The sequence below is a fragment of the Triturus cristatus genome, chromosome 9 (assembly GCF_964204655.1).
Source record: "Triturus cristatus chromosome 9, aTriCri1.1, whole genome shotgun sequence".
NCBI classification, from domain to species: Eukaryota; Metazoa; Chordata; class Amphibia; order Caudata; family Salamandridae; genus Triturus; species Triturus cristatus.
The window spans coordinates 400,457,582-400,481,884 of NC_140592.1; the positions used below are offsets into that span (position 1 = coordinate 400,457,582).

At 47.1% G+C, this 24,303-nt stretch overlaps 1 protein-coding gene across 1 annotated transcript in view; it reads left to right on the forward strand.

Moving 5' to 3' along the window:
- The window catches only part of EHD2 (EH domain containing 2), a 187,457-nt gene that overhangs the window by 72,329 nt on the left and 90,825 nt on the right, over positions 1-24,303 (forward strand). Inside the window, exon 3 of the mRNA XM_085625270.1 lies at positions 13,046-13,458. Coding sequence (XP_085481396.1) covers positions 13,046-13,458 — 413 coding nt within the window. The remainder of the gene's footprint in view (positions 1-13,045; positions 13,459-24,303) is intronic.

The window sequence follows — 24,303 nt, forward strand, 5'->3', positions numbered from 1 at the left end:
AGGCAACTCAAGGTGGCACAAACTGGTCAAGAATGGCGGTTAGTTAACAAAACTCATAGGACCTGCTTTGAGGAAATTTAAAAACATTATTTTAGTAAGATTGGGTCTCATGTTGAAATATGTTTTGCAAGTGCAAAAGTGTATTTTGTTATTTGCTAAATCACTTTTACTAGTCAGGAAAGCTTTTCCGACTTGTCAAAGGGGTAATGCTTCTTATTTCAAGTCGCAAAAAGAAAGGGGTGTTTAAAAGTGCCGCCCTCCTACTTCACAAAAGTGCTGTGGTGCAGACACTGGGAGAAAAAACTGCACTCCACTCCAGGAGCACGCACATTTCCCTCTAGGTAGATGGACCCTCAGCTCCGTGGTTAGCTGCTTCTGCTTCGTCTTAGACGTTCACACATCCTGCAGGGTTTGTGTACTCCTTCCCTCTCAGCAGGCAAGTTAGCTTCTAGGTTAAAGAACAGTAGATGTTTCAGCACAAATGGCTAATATGCTGCATTGCTAAATACATATAAGGTCCCAAAGGCAAAACCGGTGCATTGCAAATGCTTGTCCCATCACCGACCAGAGTCTGAGTCGCTGCGTGATGCATGCACTGTGTTGTTCTAGCCTCCGTGCTGTGAGGTTTGGCGGTGGTTTCATATTCACAAGGGACCATCGGTGTTATCATTGGATGCCTGACCCAGCTGTAGAGTATATTGGCACTGTTTAAGAGATATATGAGGTTTTCTGACTAATGCATGGGTCTTCAATCTTTGTTATGCTGAGCACCCTTTATATAAAACAGGATTTGGCTGGTCCTCCGCAATGATGTAGCCTAGAATAGTTAACACTGAAACTTGAATAATGACTCCTTACTGTGTTCGAGGTCAAATGGTGTTTGTTTGGGGCTAACCTCAAAGCCAGCAGATCAAACATAATGTTCAGTGGTGATGCACCCACCCCAGGCTTCTAAACTGTAAAGGACCCAATAGAACCTTAGCTAGCCTTGAATAACCATAAGTTCATCTCAAAAAGCCCTTAGATTTCCACTGAGTTCCCTCAGACAGCCATCACAGCCCCATACCTAGCATCAGGTGACCCTCACACATCCTCCTTCCTACCGTAACAATCACCAGTGCCCTAAGACTCTCCTGTTGGTCTTCCGGGGACTAGGAAACAGAAAAACAGTCCTGGTTTTTTAAAAGGAGTCTCACCTACAAATTACTATGTGGCATGCATCATCATCAAGTGCTCATCTTGTATATTTCAAAATACAGGGTGGGCTCAACCGCACTTTTATAGGGAACACTTTGATGTTGTGAAAGATCATGATACTGGGACCAGGGTAAGCATAAGGTTAACACTTCTTAAGGTGTTGCCAAATATTTTCAAGGACAATTTTTATTCTAATGGTGCCCATGGACAGGTTAAAAACCTAAAAGGTTGTCTATAAAGTATCTATGCCTCCAAACGTCCACAGGTCAACATGTTTCAGCTGGTGGAAGAGTCACCCAGCTTTCATCAGGACCAATCTGATCCCTGTATTTTTATCCAGGGAGTTTCTGTATTTAGCCTTGTAACCTGCTGCCTGGGCTATATTGGTTGTCAAAGGCCCTCAACCCAAGTGATGGGCCTTAGAACCAGGTGAGGGCCTATAACGAGGCACCTCACTGATGAGGCCCACCAAGGTTGAAACTGATCTGGGGTGGCTTGTGTTCACATTCAGTGGTGATGTAACTTGGAGGTTCGGGATGGACTGTTCCTTTTAGGGCACGGTTAAAGTTTATTTACCACATGGTTGTTCCCTTTGTGGAGTGGCACTGTGAGCAAAAAACAATTAACTGGAATGCGACCCAGTGTAATCACCAGTAGCTGAGATCAATTCAAGCACACCTTGCCAATGGAGTGCAGTTGATGTCGACACAGATGTTCAGACTCTTTTGCACATTTCTGACTTTATGTGTATATGTGCATATGTGTGCAGGTTAATCTTAATGCTTCCAGCATTCCTTCAATATTAAAAATTGATCTCTTGCAAAATCAGAGTAGTTTTACGTTTGGAATTATTTGACTCTGTTTCTGTTGGCATGCTTGATACTGTGTTGTGTCTTTAAGTTTTACCTGTTTATTAGGATTGCGGATGTCAGTACACATCAGCAGTATCACTGGGACATTTTAAAACAAGCATTGGCATAGCCAATAGGTCTCGCCTTTGGGACCTTATAAGTGTTTAGCTATGCAACAGTTGATGTTGTTGCACCAAGGATATTGTACTGCATAACTAAATACTTATAAGGTCCCAAAACCGAGACCTATTGACTATGCCAATGCTTGTTGTTTTATTGAAATTGTGCAATATTTTTTTTGTGTTGGGTATAGTGAGTGTTTAGGTAATTATACATAATATATATAGTGCACAATTACTACAAATATTGTGCTGGTGAAATCCGCAAAATTAAAATTCGGCCTTGGAAATTCTGCAAATTAATTTTTTGAATGCATCACAGAGGAGGGGAGGGTAGAATGGTGCGATGGAGCAACAGAGTATGGAGGAGGAAAGAGAAGCATAGTAGTGGGACAGCTTGAAAATATATGCACTCTCATGGAGTGCTTAAGACCAGAAAAAGCTGTGCTGTAAACTAAAGCATTGGAATGACAAGTTAATCAGGAATGCTCCAGGGGAGGAAGAGACAGAAAATGGAGAATGCAAGCTATGAAATAAGAAGAATGAAAATGAGAGTAACAGTAAATCCAACCAATGGTAAGCAGTGGGTGGCTGCAAACCCCTTTAAGCTCTTGGTAAAGGCATACTATGACAATCAGACAGCTGTATGAGTATGTATGTATGAGTAACTATCTTTAAAAGTGGAAATCCACATTCTATGAATAAAAGGTTTTTAGACTGGTAAAAACTTTGAGTGTAAGTTGAAGTTAAAAACACAAATGGCTTAGTGATTATGTTACCGAGTGCATATCTGTTACACCTCATTTCATTTCTGGCAGCTAAGCAACCTCATATATCCAAGAGGGAGGAAAAATGGCTGGAGCCTGGGCAAAATGCTCTCAACATAGGCACCTAAAACTGCCAAGTGTGATTGAAGTCAAATGTATTGCGAATAAAAAGTATGCCCCTTGAGTGGTATTTCTTCTCTGCCAATAAAAATACTGAGTGGTGAACGTGTACACAAAGTAGAGTGTTTTGTTCTCAGTGGGCAGTAAAGATAACGAATTGCCCATTTTCCAGCTGTTTCTGCATTGTACATTACATGGTAGGAGCGTCTTGCAGAGGTTCTTCTGCTGGGGGAAGGTGGCCTCGCGGTATCCTACCACATGAAAGGTGGGTAAATGGGGTCCCCATATACCACCCTATGTTAGATGCTCTTAAGCATACACCTCCTACACTGTCACCAGCAAAGCGATGGTCTAAATGCGGATTTGGTGCACCTGCTCAATGCCAGTCCACTGTCACCACACCCGCTCAATGCCAGTCCACAGGCACGCGCAGCCAGAATTAGGATTGTGCTGTTTTTAGGCGCACAATCTTGCCTAAACCGTGATTATTGGCTAATGTGTAAATCGTAAGGTTAATTTTCCATATGCTTGATGGTGGGAGACTTGGATTGAGCAGAAGCGGTCTCCTGGGAACTAGGCTAGCAATGTTTTCTGTGTGACTTTAGAAACTGATTGGACAAAACATTGGGCTGTTATTTCGCCTTCTGTACATGGGTGCATATTTGGCATTGGATTTCCATACAGACGATTGCATAGAAGCAATTCATGTCATCCCTGTAATCTTTGCAAAAATAACATGTTATAAGTAGGAAAAATTACACACATTCCCTTGCCCTGTATCGTGAGAGGGAGGCCTGAACTGTATGAGGATTTCTTATGACATCCAGGCCTTCCCTATGAACAACAGTGGCTCATGCACCTACTGCTTAGGATTATCCCCTCACTGCTACCATTTGTTTTCTATAAACTGTGCTAGATTCCACCCTGCTACTAATCTGGCCTAGTTAGTGTGATCCGTAGCACTCGCCCAGGAGTATGACCTGCACTGCCTGCCATCCATTTGACTGAATTAAACAGGTGGCTTTAAGTCTGCATAGTCACTGGCTTGCAAAGAGTTGCTAAAGAGATGCTTGAGTCGATAGCTGTGTGGAATGACAAACATAATGCTTTGTGGAAAATTGTTTGAGAGGGACAGGCACTTTAACATCATGAAATACATAGAGGGCTCATGTGAGGAGTAATAGACTACAGAATCCTACAAATAAAGACAGACAGTGGCAAAAGAAAGATGTGTGTGGCAGTACAGAAGTAAAATATATATATGTATACGTGGCTTGCATTCATAATTAATTATGAATGCAGTAAATGAAAATAAAAATCAATTTACAACAATATGTTTCTTTGTAATTATTCAATAGTATCAGCACTTGGTTTGTGAAATTTTGACCAAACGTTCACTGAATGGCACATATTTTAGGCATGTCCTGCATTGCATATCCAGGCAAGCGTTATAACTAAGGTTCCTGTAACAATTATACCCGAGGAAGGACCATTTGGGAGAGGGTTATAGTAGGCAGGTAAATTGGAGTGTTGTGCCTTTAAATATTCTACGTCCTGTATGGTATGTCATTTGGAAGCTTATGCAGCATGGATTCCAATTGTGCCACTTGGACTTTTTTCTGGCAGGAGGGACGTCACACTTCAGACAGGCTGTTCAACAAAGCTCAGTTTGCCCCCTTAACTGAGAAAGAGTCGGAGCCTTGACTAGTTTGGTGACACGTTGCCAGCATGAAGCCTGCCTCATGGCCAAAGCACTTAACTGTGGTCTAGGGCTCAGTTGTGGCTAAAGCACCTAACTGTGCTCTGGGAGTCAGATGTGGCTATCTTTGTCCAGTAGAGCCCGTATCTGCAACAACAACTAGTATTGTAAGTCGCAGCGACAGCATTTTGTTAATGTGCATGTATAATCGGTTATGTAAAGAGTTTTAAAGCAGTGTTAATTTCGGAATTTGTGCAACCGGTTACAGCACGGAGAACACACGGGCCTCTCCACTGCCTGAAATAAAGTAAAAATGCACAAAGCGAGCCCTGTGCTTGTTGGGTATAGACGTGGTGGGATATGAAACGGGGAGAGGGAATGTTGGGGTGCCTTAAAAACTGAATGTCTGATCTTGCTCATCGGGAGGTGAAAGCTCGGCTACGCCTCTTTGGTTTCATGTACTGGCTCAAATCTTCTGAAGGACAAGCGCGCGCGAAAAGCGTTGGCCGCGCGGGCGCCGAAACTGAAAGTGCATCGCGATCGTGATGCACTTAAGTGAAAGTGCATCGCGATGCACTTAATTACCCGTGACGGAGAAAAGACAGATGGCTGCGTGCGTGCACGTGCTCGTGACCTCAAGCTTGAGGCCAGCAAAAGCCTCTGGTAACCCTTTGAAAACCCCCTTACTAAAAGTCGAGCAACAGCGCATGCGCTGGTCTAGGCTCAACCTAAAAAAACAAGATGACAGTGAGATGCACTGTAGGAACTCCTTTTGTTTGGAGGATTACATTTCACCGGGAAGAGGAAAAGCTGGTTTACTGTTTATAAAAAGAGATTGCTGGGGTAAATCAGCTGCTATTAATACACAATGACATATTATATTGCTGTTTGAACCGGATTATGGTGCATGTATGTCAATCTGAGCATAACAAGGGGCTACACAACAGTGTTGTGTGAGAATATAGAACCGAATATATACTTCCTACTCCCTAAAACACAGGAGAGACGCAACTACGGGAGTAGAAGGTGTGGTAATAGACCCCAAAGTGACATTTGGTTTGTTTGAATTATAGATTTTAAGACTAAGCTCATAAATGCTATGGATGCAGCACAGTGCTGGTGACCAAAGTCTTAAATTAGAGGGAGTTTGGATGGGCACGCCATGTGTCCAACCGACTGGCCGAGCAGCAGGAACTGCAGTCACCAAGAAAAACAAGCATTGGCAAAGCCGATGGGGCTGGCCTTCGTAAGGTGGCACAATGATTATTATTCTTTTTATAAATATCTATTTCAGGCATGAATAGGACACGTTACAATGCATGCAATACATTGCATGCTATTACAACGCAGTTGTTACGACGGCGTTGTTACATCGCATACCATTACAACACAAGTCGTTACAACGACTTGCTGTAGGAGGCGCGCTGAATTTTGGAATAGTATAATTTACTATTTCAACTCCAGTCTGTGCAACAGTAGATAAATTGTTGCATTTTAAATCCAACACCTTCTGCCTCCTACAGCAAGTCATTGTAATGACTTGCGCTGTAATGGTTTGTGATGTAACAACCCGGTCGTTGTAAAGACCGCGGTGTAATGGCATGCAATATATTGCATGCGATGTAAACGATGTTTCCCCTCAGGCATATGTCAGAAAGGCAAAAAGAACTAAAAAGAGAACATGCTGCCTCCTAAAGATGGCTGTTACATGCTTACAATACATTTTTAAGTACAAATAAATTAAGCATCGCAGTATCTCTAGAGTACTGGAGTGCTGGGATAGCCTCCCATTGTAAAAATAATAAGCAATGGCAAAGCCAGTAGGTCTGGCTTTGGCAAGCAGGTGTGATGGTTATTTTTTTTGTATTGTAAGCATATGCCACAAAAAAACAGAAACAAATAACATTGCTCAGACATGGCAGTCACATGCTTGCAATAAAAAATGTAAATAAACAAAATAACTATCACATATAATTGTAACCCCTTCTGTGCCACGCCCTTTCCCCCTCCTGTGCCGGGCGTTACATTAGTGGGTGGGGTTCATGACGAGATAGTCTCGTCATGGGCACAGCGCGACCGTGCTCCATGACGAGACTATCTCGTCATGGGCACTGAAGAGGTTAATAGTACAGTATATGTGCTTTGTAAGAAACAGGTGGACTATATCAGATATAGAAACTGGATTGAATTTTAATGCACTTTGCATTACTGGCACAAAGAAAATATATTATTGTCTTTGAATAGGTGTGACCTGAACATATAGTTTAAACATACAAGAATGACAGAAAAAGTATGAAAGAATAAAAGTAGAAAGAAAAAAGCATTAGTGAAGTAAATTAATATCCAAGTGCACTTCTTTTCAGTGGGATGTATACAAGTGATCAGATACTCTCATTCACAGTGCAAGATAGCCAAGGGCTGATGTGGGCTGAGCATAATATGTCCAAAGAACATTAGTCCAGTGTTCACTGTCTGGGTCCAAAAACACTGGACCCAGTTTATAAGGTACTGATTCGCACCTAACAAAACCACAGGTGAAGAAAAACACAGGATGTGGGCACTGACACAGCCAGGTCCCTGCCCACTCCCTCTAGAACCATAGAGTGAGCAGACAGTGCTCTTGCCAGTGAAGTCACAGACTCTGCTTGTCCTAAATGCCCTCCCTGCTCTCAATGAACACCAGCAACATGCTCGCTCCCTTACTGATATTTACCACCTTGTGGTAAAAATCAGCATAATAAATTCTGGAATCTCAGAAAATGTGGCTTTTTAGCTGGAATTTCTGGGTCTGCAAAGTTATTCACCTCTTGAGGGACTAAAACTTTTAATGGCTGGATTAAGGTCTGGGGATACCCACTGGAAATGGAGGTTCAGCTCCTAGAATACCTGCACCTAAACCTGGCCATCTTGTTATGAAGGCCTATGTATGTATATATTTATTATTAGGTTTGGCACAGAAACAGCGTTAGCTATATCGCCTGCCTCAGGTTTTTCAAAACATTCATAAGAAAAATACATGCATGTATACATGGAGGCTGGGTCAGACTGGGACAGAAAATGGGCCTGGGCACCAAAATAAAAGTGCCCCCCCATTAGTGAATTAGAAAGATAAAAAAGTGGCCCATGTTTGCAAATTGGAACAGTTTTGAACTTGTAAAGGTATGCTGTATGAGTACTTTGCAAGATATAGAAGACAGTATTGGTTTTAGCTTGTTGTGAGCAATGTTTGTTTTAATATCAGGGAAATCAACAGTAAAAACCAGTCTAGCAGACCATAAAACAGGCCCACAAAAAGCTAAAAAAATGGCCCACACACTCACCTGTCAGCAGCCGTGGCCCCTCCCCTCCGCCTTCTTCTAATGCATGAAGAGTTTCTGGCAGGCTAAGCAAAGCTCAGCCTGACACTGTTCATGTTTGGGTCAGGTAGCTAGGTGCTCTACATGTGCTAAATGCGCAGGTGCCTGGCTGCCAGCGTTGAAATTTGCAGGGCTCAAGATTTCACAGCCGGGCAAAGTCTTCTGTGAGCCTCCCCCTCATGGGGATTGTGAGCATCACTGCTAGACTCAGACCTGTGCACTTTAGTTATTTGCCATCAAGTATACAGGGCTCACTGACCATCAGTGTCACTTGTTTCAGAGGGATGTGGGCTCAGTAACTCTCAATGACCCCTTCCCACTCTGTGATTAGGTAAGGAAGGTCCTCCCCTTATTGGCTGACCTATGACTAGGTCAGCCAATGAGAAAAGGTGGCGGGATCTTCTTTCCATCCCTTCCTTACCCGAAGCCTACAGGGATCAACCTAGGCTTCTGCCTTTCCCTCCTGCCAACCGATGTCACCACTACGACAGGTAAGCCCTTAATGTATGTTGTATGCTAGTGTGTATAAATGAATGTATCTTTGTGTGTGTGTGTGTGTGTGTGTGTGTGCTTTGAATGGGGGTGTGTGTGTGTATGTGCTTGTGAATAGTGGGTGTACGTGTGTGCACTTGTGGATGAGTATGAATGATTGTTCATGTGGATGCGAGTGAGCATGTGTGTGCATGTGGAATAGACTATGTGTGTATGTGTGTGTGTGCACCCGCCCCTCCTGCCCTTCACGAGGCACCACTGCCTGTCAGACCAGTCCATCATGTGCTGCCTGACTGCCCTATCGGTCAGTCAGACCCTGTATACAGAGGCTTTAGGTCAGCCCTCTATATCCCTTGGTACCATTCACATCTTAATTCTACCCACCACAGCCTCCAAGGGGCAATGGGTCAGCCCACTTCAGCCATTGGCTCTCAACTATGAGTGACAGCATTTTTTTCTTGCACTAGTGCACATCCACCTACAAAGTAGTCCGCTTAAGTGCCAGTCAAGGAAGAGACCAATTTCTGCTTCATTTCATGTTTTTTATTTTTTTTTATTTAATTCTATGGTGGGTCATTTTTTACTTATTATAAAAAAAAACATTTGGAAGCATCCTTTAGACAGAAGCATTTTTACTTTTTATTTAACACTATTATTATCTGTTAACATCAATTTGCAACATAAAAAAGAAATAAACTCTAGGTTTGACAAGCCAGACCCATTGGTTTTGCCAGTTCTTGTTCATTTTCCATTCGGGAGATTGTGCCGCTACCAAAAAAAACGTAACTATTCACGTAGCATGGTTTTATTTTCCCGAGCTCGTAATATATGAGATCTCTTACATGCGTCACCTCAGCCTCATCTCTCCTCCTTCAGGGCTTGGGGTGGGGGGTCACCTGGACGACCTCAGCGCGCCCCGGTGATGCCCCACTGAAAGTATGTGATAGCTGGGTAATTGCAGCGCAATTGTTTTTCAGGCCGTTCATTTTTTATTTAAAATAATGTAATGTATTTTCTGGGCTGTTGCTCTTGGTGACTTTCCAGAAACCTCGCGCCCCTTCGCGTCCACGTGAAGTGTATTTTCCACCACCGTGGCCCCCTGAGTGCAGACAGATCAGATCTGCGTGGCACTGATAAGCTCTGATTAATTGTTATTTTTTTTACATCAACCCAATGGTCATTTTTCCTCCCATGTTTTTTTTTTCTCTAAATGTTAAACAGAACAATGATGCTAAGCTCTCTCAGGCTTTCCTCAAACAACCCGACTTCCTTTTTTGGTGCTTTCGAGCAGCTGAAGGCGAGGGGTTGCCAAGAGCGAGGGGGTGGAGGACGGGAGGGGGGCTGGGGGTGCTCGAGGTTGGGAGAGGGACCAGAGAAGGGAGGGATGGAAGGGGGGCGGGGGATGCAGGATTTGGTCGGAGGCAGACTTCTGTCTATGGGTCACAGTGTTGTGTAAAATTATATCATATGTAAGTTCTTCACGCACATTCTGGTGATTAGACCAGCTTCCCAGCTGCAGAAACTCGTCACATTATCCGCTTCAGCATAGATATGCCAAAGCACACCAGTCCCGGGCTCCACACTCCCTTTAGCCCATTAATGGAACCGACAAACTGCACTGCTGTTTGTCCCTCTGTCCTGACCTGCAGAGACTACTTTATTCCATGAATGGTACCCAAACACATCTCTTCTGTTTGTCCCTCTGTCCTGTCCTGGCCAAGCCCCTCACTGCATCAATGGGACCCAAACACATCTCTTCTGTTTGAACCTATGTCCTGACCTGCCGAAGCCCCTTTATTCCATCAATGGGACCCAAACACATCTCTTCTGTTTGTACCTATGTCTGACTCCTGACTTGCCCAAGCCCCTTTCTTCCATTAACGCTACCCAAACACATCTCTTCACTTTGTCCCTCTGTCCTGGCCTGCCAAATCCCCTTCACTGCATCAATGGGACCCAAACACATCTCATCTGTTTGCCCCTCTGTCCTGGCCTGCCCAAGCCCCTCACTGCATCATTTGGACCCAAGCACATCTCTTCTGTTTGTACCTATGCCCTGACCTGCCCAAGCCCCTTTATTCCATCAATGGGACCCAAACACATCTCTTCTGTTTTTACCTATGTCCTGACCTGCCCAAGCCCCTTTCTTCCATTAATGCTACCCAAACACATCTCTTCCATTTGTGCCTATGTCCTGGCCTGCCGAATCCCCTTTATTCCATCAGTGGTACCCAAACACATCTCTTCTGTCTGTACCTATGTCCTGCCCTGCCTAAGCCCCTTTATTCCATCAATGGTACCCAAACACATCTCTTCTGTCTGTACCTATGTCCTGACCTACCGACACCCCTTTGTTCCATCAATGGCACCCAAACACATCTCTTCTGTTTGTACCTATGTCCTGACCTGCCAAAGCCCCTTTATTCCATCAATGGGACTCCAACACATCTCTTCTGTTTGTACCTATGCCCTGTCCTGACCTACCGAAGTCCCTTTATTCCTTCAATGGTACCCAAACACATCTCTTCTGTTTGTAAGTATTCCCTGCCCTGCACGGCTCAAGACCCTTTATTCCATCAGTGGTACCCAAACACGTCTCTTCTGTTTGTACCTATGTCCTGACTTGCCGAAGTCCCTTTAATCCATCAATGGTACCCAAACACATCTCTTCTGTTTGTGCCTATGCCCTGCCATGCCAAAGCCCCTTTATTCCATCAATGGTACCCAAACACATCTCTCCGTTTGTACATATGTTCTGACCTGCAGAAGCCCCTTTAATCCATCAATGGTACCCAAACACATCTCTCCTGTTGGTACCTATGTCCTGCCCTGCCGAAGCCCCTTTATTCCACCAATGGTACCCTAACACATCTCTTCTGTTTGTACCAATGGCCTGATCTGCAGCCGAAACCCCTTTATTCCATCAGTGGTACCCAAACGCATCTCTTCTGTTTGTCCCTCTGTCCTGGCCTGGCCAAGCCCCTCACTGCATCAATGGGACCCAAACGCATCTCTTCTGTTTGTACCTATGTCCTGAACTGGCAAAGCCCTTTTATTCCTTCAATGGTACCCAAACACATCTCTTCTGTTTGGACCGATGTCCTTCCCTGCAAAAGCCCCACTATTCCATGATTGGTACCCAAAGGCATCTCTTCTGTTTGTACCTATGTCCTGCTCAGCCCAGCTGCTGAAACTCGTCACATTATCCGCTTCAGCATAGATATGCCAAAGCACACCAGTCCCGGGCTCCACACTCCCTGTAGTTCATTAATGGAACCGACATACTGCACTGCTGTTTGTCCCTCTGTCCTGACCTGCAGAGACTACTTTATTCCATGAATGGTACCCAAACACATCTCTTCTGTTTGTCCCTCTGTCCTGGCCTGCCGAAGCCCCTCACTGCATCAATGGGACCCAAACACATCTCTTCTGTTTGTACCTATGTCCTGACCTGCCGAAGCCCTTTTATTCCATCAATGGGACCCAAACACATCTCTTCTGTTTGTACCTATGTCTGACTCCTGACTTGCCCAAGCCCCTTTCTTCCATTAACGCTACCCAAACACATCTCTTCTGTTTGTACCTATGTCCTGACCTGCCGAAGCCCATTTATTCCATCAATGGGACCCAAACACATCTCTTCTGTTTGTACCTATGTCCTGACCTGCCGAAGCCCCTTTATTCCATCAATGGGACCCAAACACATCTCTTCTGTTTGTACCTATGTCTGACTCCTGACTTGCCCAAGCCCCTTTCTTCCATTAACGCTACCCAAACACATTTCTTCTGTTTGTACCTATGTCCTGACCTGCCGAAGCCCCTTTATTCCATCAATGGGACCCAAACACATCTCTTCTGTTTGTACCAATGTCCTGACCTGCCGAAGCCCCTTTATTCCATCAGTGATACCCAAACACATTTCTTCTGTTTGTACCTATGTCCTGCCCTGCCGGAGCCCCCTTTATTCCATCAATGGTCAAATAGAGAAATAGGCGGAAATGTGATAGAGAGAAAATTCACTTTCACCTGGACCATATGGAAGCTGGTGTCCCTAGGCAATTGCCTATCTTGCCCATTCCTTAAAACGTCTCTGCCCACACACACTCAGGCCCACAAACACTAAGACACATACAACCACAGTCTTGCACACATAAAGACTCACTCACACAGACATCCATACACACGCAAGCAGACACACACACACACACACTCACTCACACTCACTCTCACACTCACACACACACAAACACGCACAAACACACACCCTAAACCTGACATATATCCAGACACACAACTCAGACAGTCCACCTTAACCATGATCTGAAGTTCCACCTGCTGTTCCCGAGCTGACAACCATGACCATTACTCCAATAGCAAAGCTGGATTGATATGAGATGGGCCAAGGTTGACATTCATTAACCCCCTCTCTTGCTTCCTCCCACAGGCTATGATTTTGCTGCTGTTCTGCAGTGGTTTGCAGAGCGCGTGGACCGCATCATCCTGCTGTTCGATGCGCACAAGCTGGAGATCTCAGATGAGTTTTCTGAAGCCATCAGGGCCCTGAAGGGCAACGAAGACAAGATCCGTGTGGTGCTGAACAAGGCCGACATGGTGGACACGCAGCAGCTGATGCGGGTCTATGGAGCGCTTATGTGGTCGCTCGGCAAAGTCTTCAACACCCCTGAAGTGCTGAGGGTATTCATTGGCTCTTTTTGGTCCGAACCACTTCTCATCTCTGAAAACCGTCACCTCTTTGAGCTGGAAGAGCAGGACCTGTTCCAGGACATCCAGAATCTGCCCCGAAACGCAGCCTTGAGAAAGCTGAATGACCTGGTGAAACGTGCCAGGCTAGTGCGGGTAAGTGACCTAGGCAATGGGAAGGGACACAAGAGGGACACCAGCACATTAGTTTCATGACAATCCTTTGTACAGCATCCTGCAATCCAGCTGTATTTTTGACTGTATGGTGTTCCAGACTCTATGGACTATTTCCTTAGAGCTTTAATAAGGACTTTTTTCTCAGTGTATTGTGAAAAGGTGGCTTGTACTAAATGACAAATGTGGTACCGTGCATCATCAGCGGCCCGTGCAGGTAAGAGCGGTGGTGCTGGGTGGGGGGGATTTCGACAGACGACGACGAGGGAAAAATAATTATCTAATTTCCCCTCAAGGTCATCTGTCGAAATCCCCCACCACCCTGCCCCACCGCTCTTACCTGCACAGGGGGATATCGACAGACGATGACGAGGGAAAATTAGTTATTTATTTAATTTTCCCTTGTGGTCGTTTTTGAAACCCCCCCAATCCCACCCACCCCCACCGCTCTTATCTGCATGGCGGATTTCGACAGACGACGACGAGGGAAAATTGATTATCTAATTTCCCCTCCTGGTCGTCTGTTGAATCCCCCTCCCAACCTGGCCTCACCGCTTTTACCTGCACGGGCTGCCCCTGCTGTGCATGCGAAAACTGTTAGTGAGTAAGAATATTGTAACTAGGTGTAGTATAAGCAGTTTCCAGCTATAAATATATGCAACAGCTAGAATAAGAAAACTGTATGCCACAATACTGAGGTCAACATTATCCATCTCTAACAACATCGTATCCATAATATTCACTACCGCTATATTGTGAAGGCAAGTATACATAGGGAAGTATAGATTTACTGTTCCTAATTTCACATCTAGTTACCTTGACAATATAGTGATAGTTGATATTGTGGATTCGATATTGTTGCAGGTCAAACTTTCAACTACGATATCGCGACCACCACCATAATAATACTAGAGAAACACTCCCTGTAAGGCTTGATCCATGTAGTTAAATTGGCACCTGAAAATGATCACGTGGCCCTAGTATTACTGACATGGAACATAGGATTTAGAATGCATCAGCCTAAGCCCTTTGATGTAAAGAAATAATATGATCGGTTTGTAGGAACCAGGTACTTTGCTTTAGAAAACAGTTGGAAATTCCAACTTACTGAGAACTTTTAGTTTGCAAGAGGTAGACGTATCTGCTTTCCCTTTGAAGCATACTTTGCGACAATATTAACGTGGCCGGAATGTCAAAACGCCTTCCATTGTGCTGCAGCAGCTCCATGCAAATGTATGCAAGGGCACATAATGGGGAGGGGCCACACAGTTCAAGGATTTGACTTAAAGCCAATCAACTAAAATAGTGTTGTCTGGTAATCAAATCATATGTGGCATAACAAAGGGCAAGTATATTATCACGTGATATTCAATCACGTAAAGTGTAATTTAAGCAAAATCATGCATTGCATGTGGCTTACCATTTATCGGATGTTATCATGGAGGAATTTGTACTCGAGGATAGACTTTGACTACAAGTTCCATGCAAGACCCTGTCTTAAAACCCTTTTATTGTAGCACAATATTTAGCACTGACGTCAACCCCCATTTTTTGTTCGACTGTCGCCAAAGACATATTTGGCACGCAACTCTAACTCTTTGTAGATTTGGTGATGCACAATTTTTCTTTGTTCACGCAACGCAGCGCTGCAGTTTTTCACACAGTGCTCCATTGTGTTAACAATAGTAAATCTAGGCTTAAGTGACAAAGTGGCAGGCCCTATGTGCTTGCGGTGGAGGCCAGTACTCTTATGGGCTTTCTCTGAGAGAGTCAGTGGTTTATTTACTAAGGTTTCACGCAATGCAACGCAGCAAGACAACTTACTGCTCTGCTTTGCATCAAAGGAAGATCGCAGAAATGCACCATATCTACTAAGATAATGAGCATTTCTTCTGTCTTCTTGCACTGCCGAACTTGTGGCAGCCTGGCGCCAATGCAGGCACCCTTGTGCCATGCTGCAAGGGTACCTATGTTATGAACAGAATTGTTTTTTTGCAGGAAGGGACATCTTCCTGCACAAAAACAATCCTTTGAGTCGTTTTCCTCATTTTATGTGTGCAGCACACATAGAGTAAAAAACGAGGAGAAAATATTATATTTCTTCTCATTACGCCTCAGTCAGGGAAGCGCAGAATTTTGGTGCAATCCCAGGTTTACTGACTTAGGTACATTTGAGATTGTGTCAAATACCATAGGTGGATGCATGGGAATGCCCACACTCCACCCATGGAACGCCTCTCTGTCGCTAGGTAATGCATGGCAGTGATATGCACTGCCTTGAATTACTTTGGATTTACTAAACCATGCAGAGCCATGCAACGTGGCTTTGCGTTGCTTAGTAAATGCCATTAAAGGACGTGCGTTGTCTTCCAATGACATACACACAAGGTTAATGCAAGCCCTTAGTAAATATGCCCCTCAATTCAAAAGGGCCTTTGCTGATAATAAGCAACACTAAGTATGCGCAATATGGCTTCCCCGGCGTAGCCCCGGCTGTTTCTGCTCTAAGCAGGGCCGACTTTAGCGCTGGTGGTGCCCAGTGCGATAATCTATTTTGTTGCCCCCATGACCACCTTCTCCACGGATTCCGTCACAACTACCCTCCAATAGTGCCCAACATCTCTCCGTACCCCATTCACACATGCATTTCAATTGTTTTATAGCACTACTCATACCAGTGTAGAGTGTCAGAGCACTTTATATCACACACACATTATACAAAAACAGTGAATCATAGGTGCGTAAATCAGTCTATGGGAAATGTTATAAAAAGAAAATGAGGATTACAAGGTGTATGAGTCACATGTCATCCATACCAGTAGGCGGAATAATTTAAGTGTGTTTGGTCCACAGAAGCACAAACTCAGGATTTAAAACATACCACAGTGGTTGGTTTGACTTTACTAGTATGTATTTCTACTGAAACAAACCCTTTTAGCAAGATTAAAATAATGAAAGACTTGTAAAAAAACATTTCGATCTAACTTATACCATGCAGTATGTATGTATCTCTTTGACGACAGTTCATAGGACACTGGATTGTAACTTATGAACTGCAAGTAACAAAAGCATCTCTGTGACAAAAGCAGTATCCCACTGAGCTATCCACATAAAAGGCAGCTCTGTGATTCACCGGGCCGGCCCTAAATTGTCTTGAACAGGCCAGCTCCCTGTGTGAAATGAAAATGTGGTGTTTGTTGTGGGGGTGGGGCATCTTTGCGGTGTGACAGCAGGAGGTGTGAGGAAGATGTTGGGAGGGCAGGGGTTCATGGGGTGCTAGCAATCATGCTGAGGTACATTAAGTACTGATTACAATGTTTTTTTAACGAGAACCGATGGAGAACAAGTGGTATGTGCAAGCTGGTGTTTGCATGACATAAAGTCGGCAGGCCCCTGCTTCGCCCCTCGGAATACTAGGCGCCCCGCACCTGGGCCCAGCCCACCCATGCCCCAGGCTGGCCCTGGTGATCCCCATGGTGCAGGTTCTCTGCAGCAGGAACATTAGCCGTCTGCGCTACATTATGATGAGTCAGAACTGCCACTTGACACAACTCAACCTCTCTGCAGCAGGCTCATGAAACACAAATTATATTCACATTGATGTTGCTGCCCGTAAAACTGCCCAACATACAAGAAAAACTGCAGCTGGCACTTTCAAACCCATAAGGTTTTTCTAAACAACGCCCCACAGGTCGGCGCCAGGTGCGGCTGCCCTGGTTGCACTGCCCTAGAGCCGACCCTGGCTCTAAAACGCCGCTGAAGGCAAAAACGTGAGAACACCGATATGGTGAAGGTATTGTACTTGGCGGCTGAGTACATACGCACTTACAGCGAAGGGACCGACAAACTGACCACCCCCCGCCAACCCGGCACACTTATCTTATTACCACAATCTGAGGAGAAAAAAAGCACACAAACACACAGCGGGGACTCTTCAAGAGGAAGTCCGAGCGGGAGTGAAGTGGCAGACTGTATAATCTCCCCTCCTGGGCTCTGCATCAATATTTATCCAATACAGAGAAACTCTTAGTCAAGACAGACTTCCAGGAGAGGAGAAGGGCCAAGCTTTGTGCGTGCTTCCTGCAGCCGCTGTCACGGGTCCCCAGGCCTGGTCCTAGCTCAGAGCACTGTCTGGTGCACGCGGGGTGAAGCTCATGCAAAGCTCTGCTCACACCCTCAGCCCTGACCTGCTGCAGTGACAACAGCTGGACAGCTCTGAACCCGGCAAGCACAGCTCTGACAGTGTATCTCTTTCCCGCCCATATAATGCTGCTGTACTGCTGGACACACAGCCCTGCCAATGCACCTCTGTCCTGCAACGCCTCGTGCTGTTCTGTACTGACCCTCAAACACAGCTCTGACAATGCGCTTCTTTGCTGCAGCATCTAGTACTACTCTATGCACCTCTGTCCTGCAGTGCCCTATGCCGCTCCACTGATGGACCCACAAAGCCCAGCCAATGCACCTCTGCCCTGCAGTGCCCCATGCTGCTCCGGTGATGGACCCACAAATAGCTCATTCAATGCACCTCTGTCCTGCAACGCCTCGTGCTACTCTGTACTGACCCTCAAACACAGCTCTGACAATGCGCTTCTTTGCTGCAGCATCTAGTACTACTCTATGCACCTCTGTCCTGCAGTGCCCTATGCCGCTCCACTGATGGACCCACAAAGCCCAGCCAATGCACCTCTGCCCTGCAGTGCCCCATGCTGCTCCGGTGATGAACCCACATACAGCCCATTCAGTGCACCTCTGTACTGCAGTGCCCCATGCTGCTCTACTAATGGTTCCATAAACAAAGCCCAGCCAATGCTCCTATGCCCTGCAGTGCCACATGCTGCTCCAGTGATGGACCCACAAACAGCCCATTCAATGCACCTCTGTCCTACAGTGCCCCATGCTGCTCCAGTGATGGACCCACAAACAGCCCATTCAATGCACCTCTGTCCTGCAGTGCCCCGTGCTGCTCCAGGGATGGACCCACACACAAAGCCCACCCAATGCACCTCTGTCCTGCAGTGTCCTATGCTGCACCAGTGATGGACCCACAAACAAAGCCCACCCAATGCACTTCTGCCCTGCAGTACAACATAATGCTCCACTGATGGACCCACAAGCAGCCCATTCAATGCACCTCTGCCCTGCAGTGCCCCATGCTGCTCCAGTGATGAACCCACAAACAGCCCATACAACGCACCTCTGTCCTGCAGTGCCCCACTCTGCTCCACTGATGGACCCACAAGCAGCCCATTCAATGCACCTCTGCCCTGCAGTGCCCTGTTCTGCTCAAGTGAAGGGACCCACACACAAAGCTGACCCTATGCACCTCTTTCCTGCAGTGTCCCATGCTACTCCACTGATGGACCCACAAACAAAGCCCACCCAATGTACCTCTATACTGCAGTGCCCCATGCTGCTCCAGTGCTGGACCCACAAATAAAACCCACCCAATGTACCGCTATACTGCAGTGCCACATGCTGCTCCAGTGCTGGACCCACAAACAGTCCATTCAATGCACCTCTGCCCTGTAGTTCCCCACGCTCCTCCAGTGATGGACCCACAAACAAAGCTTACCCAATGCACCTCTGTCCTGAAGTGCCCCATGCTGCTCCACAGATGGACCCACAGACAGCCCACTCAATGCACCTATGTCCTGCAGTGCCATATGCTGCTCAAGTGATGGACCCACAAACAGCCCATTCAATGGACTTCTGTCCTGCAGTGCCCTTTGCTGCTCCACTGATGGACCCACAAACAGCCCATTCAATGTACCTCTACCCTGCAGTGCCCCATGCTGCTCAAGTGATGGACCCACAAACAGCCCATTCAGTGCACCTCTGCCAGCAGTGCCCCACGCGGCTCCAGTGATGGACCCACAAACAAAGCCCACCCAATGCACCTCTGTCCTGCAGTGTCCCATGCTGCTCTCCAGAGATGGACCCACAAACCGCCCATTCAATGCACCGCTGCCCTGCAGTGACCTGTGCTGCTCCAGTGATGGACCCACACAAAAAGCTTACCCAATGCACCTCTGTCCTGCAGTCCCCCATGCTGCTCCACTGATGAACCCACAGACAGCCCACTCAATGCACCACTGTCCTGCAGTGCCCCGTACTGCTCCAGTGATGGACCCACAAACAGCCTATTCAATGCACCTCAGTCCTGCAGTGCCCCATGCTGCTCCACTGATAGACTCACAAATAGCCCATTCAATGCACCTCTGTCCTGCAGTGCCCTATGCCGCTCCACTGATGGACCAACAAACATCCCATTGAATGCACCTCTGTCCTGTAGTGCCCTATGCCTCTCCACTGATGGACCCACAAACAGCCCATTCAATGCACCTCTGTACTGCAGTACCCCCTGCTGCTCCAGTGATGGACCCACAAACAGCTCATTCAATGCACCTCTGTCCTGCAGTGCCCTGTGCTGCTCAAGTGATGGACCCACAAACAGCCCATTCAATAAACCTCTGCCCTGCAGTGCCGCATGCTGCTCCACTGATGGACACACGAACAGCCTGTTCAATGCACCTGAGTCCTACAGTGCCCCATGCTGCTCCACTGATGGACCCACAAACAGCCCATTCAATGCACCCCTTCCTGTAGTGCCCCACGCTGCTCCACTGATGGACCCACAAACAGCCCATTCAATGCACCTCAGTCTTGCAGTGCCCCATGCGGCTCCAGTGATGGACCCACTAACAGCCCATTCAATGCACCTCTGTCCTGCAGTGCCCCATGCTGCTCAAGTGATGGACCCACAAACAGCCCATTCAATGCACCTCTGTCTTGCCGTGCCCTATGCTGCTTCAGTGATGTACCCACAAACAGCTCAGCCAATGCACCTCTGTTCTGCAATACATCATGCTGCTTCACTACTGGGCCCACTAGCGCAGCTCTGCCAGTGCACATCTGCCATTTATGATGCAGCATGACATGCTGCTCTTGTACTGGACCCTCAAGCACCGCCCTGCCAATGCACCACTTTCCTGCAGTATCCCATGCTATTCCACTGGTACCCGGACCAAACAAATCTGTGTCAATGCATAACAGCCCTGCCAATGCGCCTCTGCCCTGCAGCATCTCACGCTGTCCTGCAGTGCCCCATGCATCTCCAGTGATTGATGCACAAACACAGCTCTGACAGTGCACCTCTGTCCTGCAGCATCTAATGCTTTTCCACCACTGGACTCAGAAACAAAGCCCAGGCAATGCACCTCTGCCCTGCAGCATCTCCTTCTGCTTTGGTGCTGGACCAACAAAGAGGGTTTTTCTAATGCCCTTCTCTTTTGCAGTATTCCATGCTATTCCAGCAGTGCCCTCCCATAGCAGCCCTGCCAGTGCATCTCTGTCCTGCACCATCTTATGCTGCTCCAGGGCTGGGCCCACAAACAGAACACCAATGCACCTCTGTCCTGCAGTGCCCCATGCTGCTCAAGTGATGGACCCACAAACAGCCCATTCAATGCACCTCTGTCCTGCCGTGCCCTATGCTGCTTTAGAAATGGACCCACAAACAGCTCAGCCAATGCACCTCTGTTCTGCAATACATCATGCTGCTTCACTACCTACTGGGCCCACTAGTGCAGCTCTGCCAGTGCACATCTGCCCTTTATGATGCAGCATGACGTGCTGCTCTTGTACTGGACCCTCAAGCACAGCCCTGCCAATGCGCCTCTGCCCAGCAGCATCTGATGCTATCCTGCAGTGCCCCATGCTGCTCCAGTGATGGACCCACAAACAAAGCCCTCCCAATGCACCTCTGTCCAGCAGCATCTCCTACTGCTTTAGTGCTGGACCAACAAAGAGAGCTTTTTTAATACCCTTCCTCCTTGCAGTATTCCCTGCTATTACAGCAGTGCCCTCCCATAGCAGCCCTGCCAGTGCATCCCTGTCCTGAAACATCTTATGCTGCTCTAGGGCTGGGCCCACAAACAGCCCACCAATGCACCTCTGTTCTGCAATTCATCATGCTGCTTCACTACTGGGCCCAAAAGCACAGCTCTGCCAGTGCACAGCTGCCCTTTGATGTGCAGCATGACATGCTGCTCTTGTACTGGACCCCAAGGCACAGCCCTGCCAATGTGCTTCTGTCCTGCAGCACCTCACGCTGCTCCAGTGCATAAGCAGCAAACACAGCTGTTCAAGTGCACCACTTTCCTGCAGCATCCCATGCTATTCCACTGGTACCCGGACCGAATAAATCTATGTCAATGGACAACTGCCCTGCAGGAGCCCATGCTTCCATCCAGTATTCCACCCGCAAACACAGCTCTGTCAGGGCACATCTGTCCCGTGATATCTCTTGCTGCTGCACCTCTGGGCCTACAAACATGGCTATGTCAATACATCCCGTGGCTGCAGCGCAGCATCCACTGAGACCACACAATACAGCCCTAACAATGGACCTCTTTCCTACAGCTTCCCTATGATGTTCTGGCAGTGCTGCTCCCAAACACAACTCTGCATCTCTTTCCTTCAGCATCCCATTCTTCTCTGGAAGTTCTTCTCCTAAACACAGCTCTGTACCTCTTTCCTACAGCATGCTATTCTTCTATGGAAGTGTGTCTCCTTAACACAGCTCTGTACCTCTTTCCTACAGCACCCCATGCTATTCTGGCAGTGCTCCCTCCCCAACACAGCTCTGCATGTCTTTCGTACAGCATCCCATTCTTCTCTGGAAGTGCTTCTCCTAAACACCGCACTGTACCTCTTTCCTACAGCTTCCCTGCTGTTCTGGCAGTACCCCCCCCCCCCCCCCAAACACAGCTCTGCATCTCTTTCCTACAGCATCCCTTTCTTCTCTGGAAGTGCTTCTCCTAAACACCGCTCTGCATCTCTTTCCTACAGCATCCCATTCTACTCTGGAAGTGCACCTCCCAAACAGCTCTGTATGTCTTTCCTACAGCACCCCTGCTGTTCTGGCAAATCCCCCCCCCCCCCCCCCCCCACAAACACCGCTCTGCATCTCTTTCCTACAGCATCCCATTCTTCTCTGGAAACGCTTCTCCTAAACACAACTCTGTACCTCTTTCCTACAGCACCCCTGCTGTTCTGGCAATACCCCCCCCCCACAAACACCGCTCTGCATCTCTTTCATACAGCATCCCATTCTTCTCTGGGAGTGCACCTCCCAAACAGCTCTGTACCTCTTTCCTACAGCACCCCATGCTGTTCTGGCAGTGCTCCCTCCCCAACACAGCTCTGCATCTCTTTCGTACAGCATCCCATTCTTCTCTGGAAGTGCTTCTCCTAAACACCGCACTGTACCTCTTTCCTACAGCTCCCCTGCTGTTCTGGCAGTACCCCCCCCCCCCCAAACACAGCTCTGCATCTCTTTCCTACAGCATCCCTTTCTTCTCTGGAAGTGCTTCTCCTAAACACCGCTCTGCATCTCTTTCCTACAGCATCCCATTCTACTCTGGAAGTGCACCTCCCAAACAGCTCTGTATGTCTTTCCTACAGCACCCCTGCTGTTCTGGCAATTACCCCCCCCCCCCCCACAAACACCGCTCTGCATCTCTTTCCTACAGCATCCCATTCTTCTCTGGAAACGCTTCTCCTAAACACAGCTCTGTACCTCTTTCCTACAGCACCCCTGCTGTTCTGGCAATACCCCCCCCCCCCCCACAAACACCGCTCTGCATCTCTTTCATACAGCATCCCATTCTTCTCTGGGAGTGCACCTCCCAAACAGCTCTGTACCTCTTTACTACAGCACCCCATTCTGTTCTGGCAGTGCTGCTCCCAAGCACAGTTCTGCTGATGCACCTCTGTCCTGCAGCATCCAATGCTAACCTGTACTGGGAACTGCAGAACTGCTCTTTTATAGCACGTGAACCCTGTATGACATTCTGTTGTGTCTATAATGTTTGGGTGGGGTTGTGAAACGTGGGGTGACTCTCAACTTTGCACAATATCTTTAAACTTTGCAAGCTTTACATTTTGCAAAGCTTACAAAGTTTAAAAAAAAATGGGCAAGTTTTCGGAACGCTATGCAGTGGATTGATACTATTCCCATAGCCATTAAGAGCTGCACGAGACCGTGGCTGGATTGACACCGCTTGACAGCCATTCTCTGCTCAGAGCTCCTACCACTGGCAGGCCTGTCAGATGTTTTTGAGGGCCCGTGTACCCTACCAACAAATGATGACTCGTAGTGGCAACTGCCTCTATATGCCTCATCTCAAATATATCACCCAAGCAGGCTTAATACATTTACCAGTGGCAACGCAAAGCCCTGAAAAAAGTGGGCATTTGGGGTAAATAGTCCCAGCAGCCCACCCCACCCCATTATGAGTCCGTCCACCGGCATCATTTACTTTATGATAGCTCATGTAGGTGTGCAGTTGAGCAACAAATGATTTCTGCCACAGGATGTCCCTCCCTTTTTGTGCAGGACATTCGGAAGCAGTAAATATTCACCACTGGTGGGCCAAGCACAATGTTGAGGAACTTTGTAAATGCTGACGTTTCCTGACTTTAACCATCATCTTGGGTGAAGTTTAAACATTTCTCGCTCCGAGTCCTTGGAATTCTGTTACGAATCTGTTGTGGCACCCCTCTTCCGTTCCTGCATGGAGATGTCAAGACGTGCCGAGAGGCAGGATGCGTCGAGTCGTATTTCAGACGATGTTCCACCAGTTTTCTCCATTATAGAGTAGGTTGCGGAGCGTCTTTGAGTCGAGCTCACCACCAAAATCTCGAAGGATAGGAAAGCGGATTAGCATGGGTATTATACTTGTCTGTGGGATATCAGCAGGTGAAATGCGCCAGCAAGATGGGTGTTACTTCCCAGTAGCAGGGTAAAGTCTTTAGAAAACA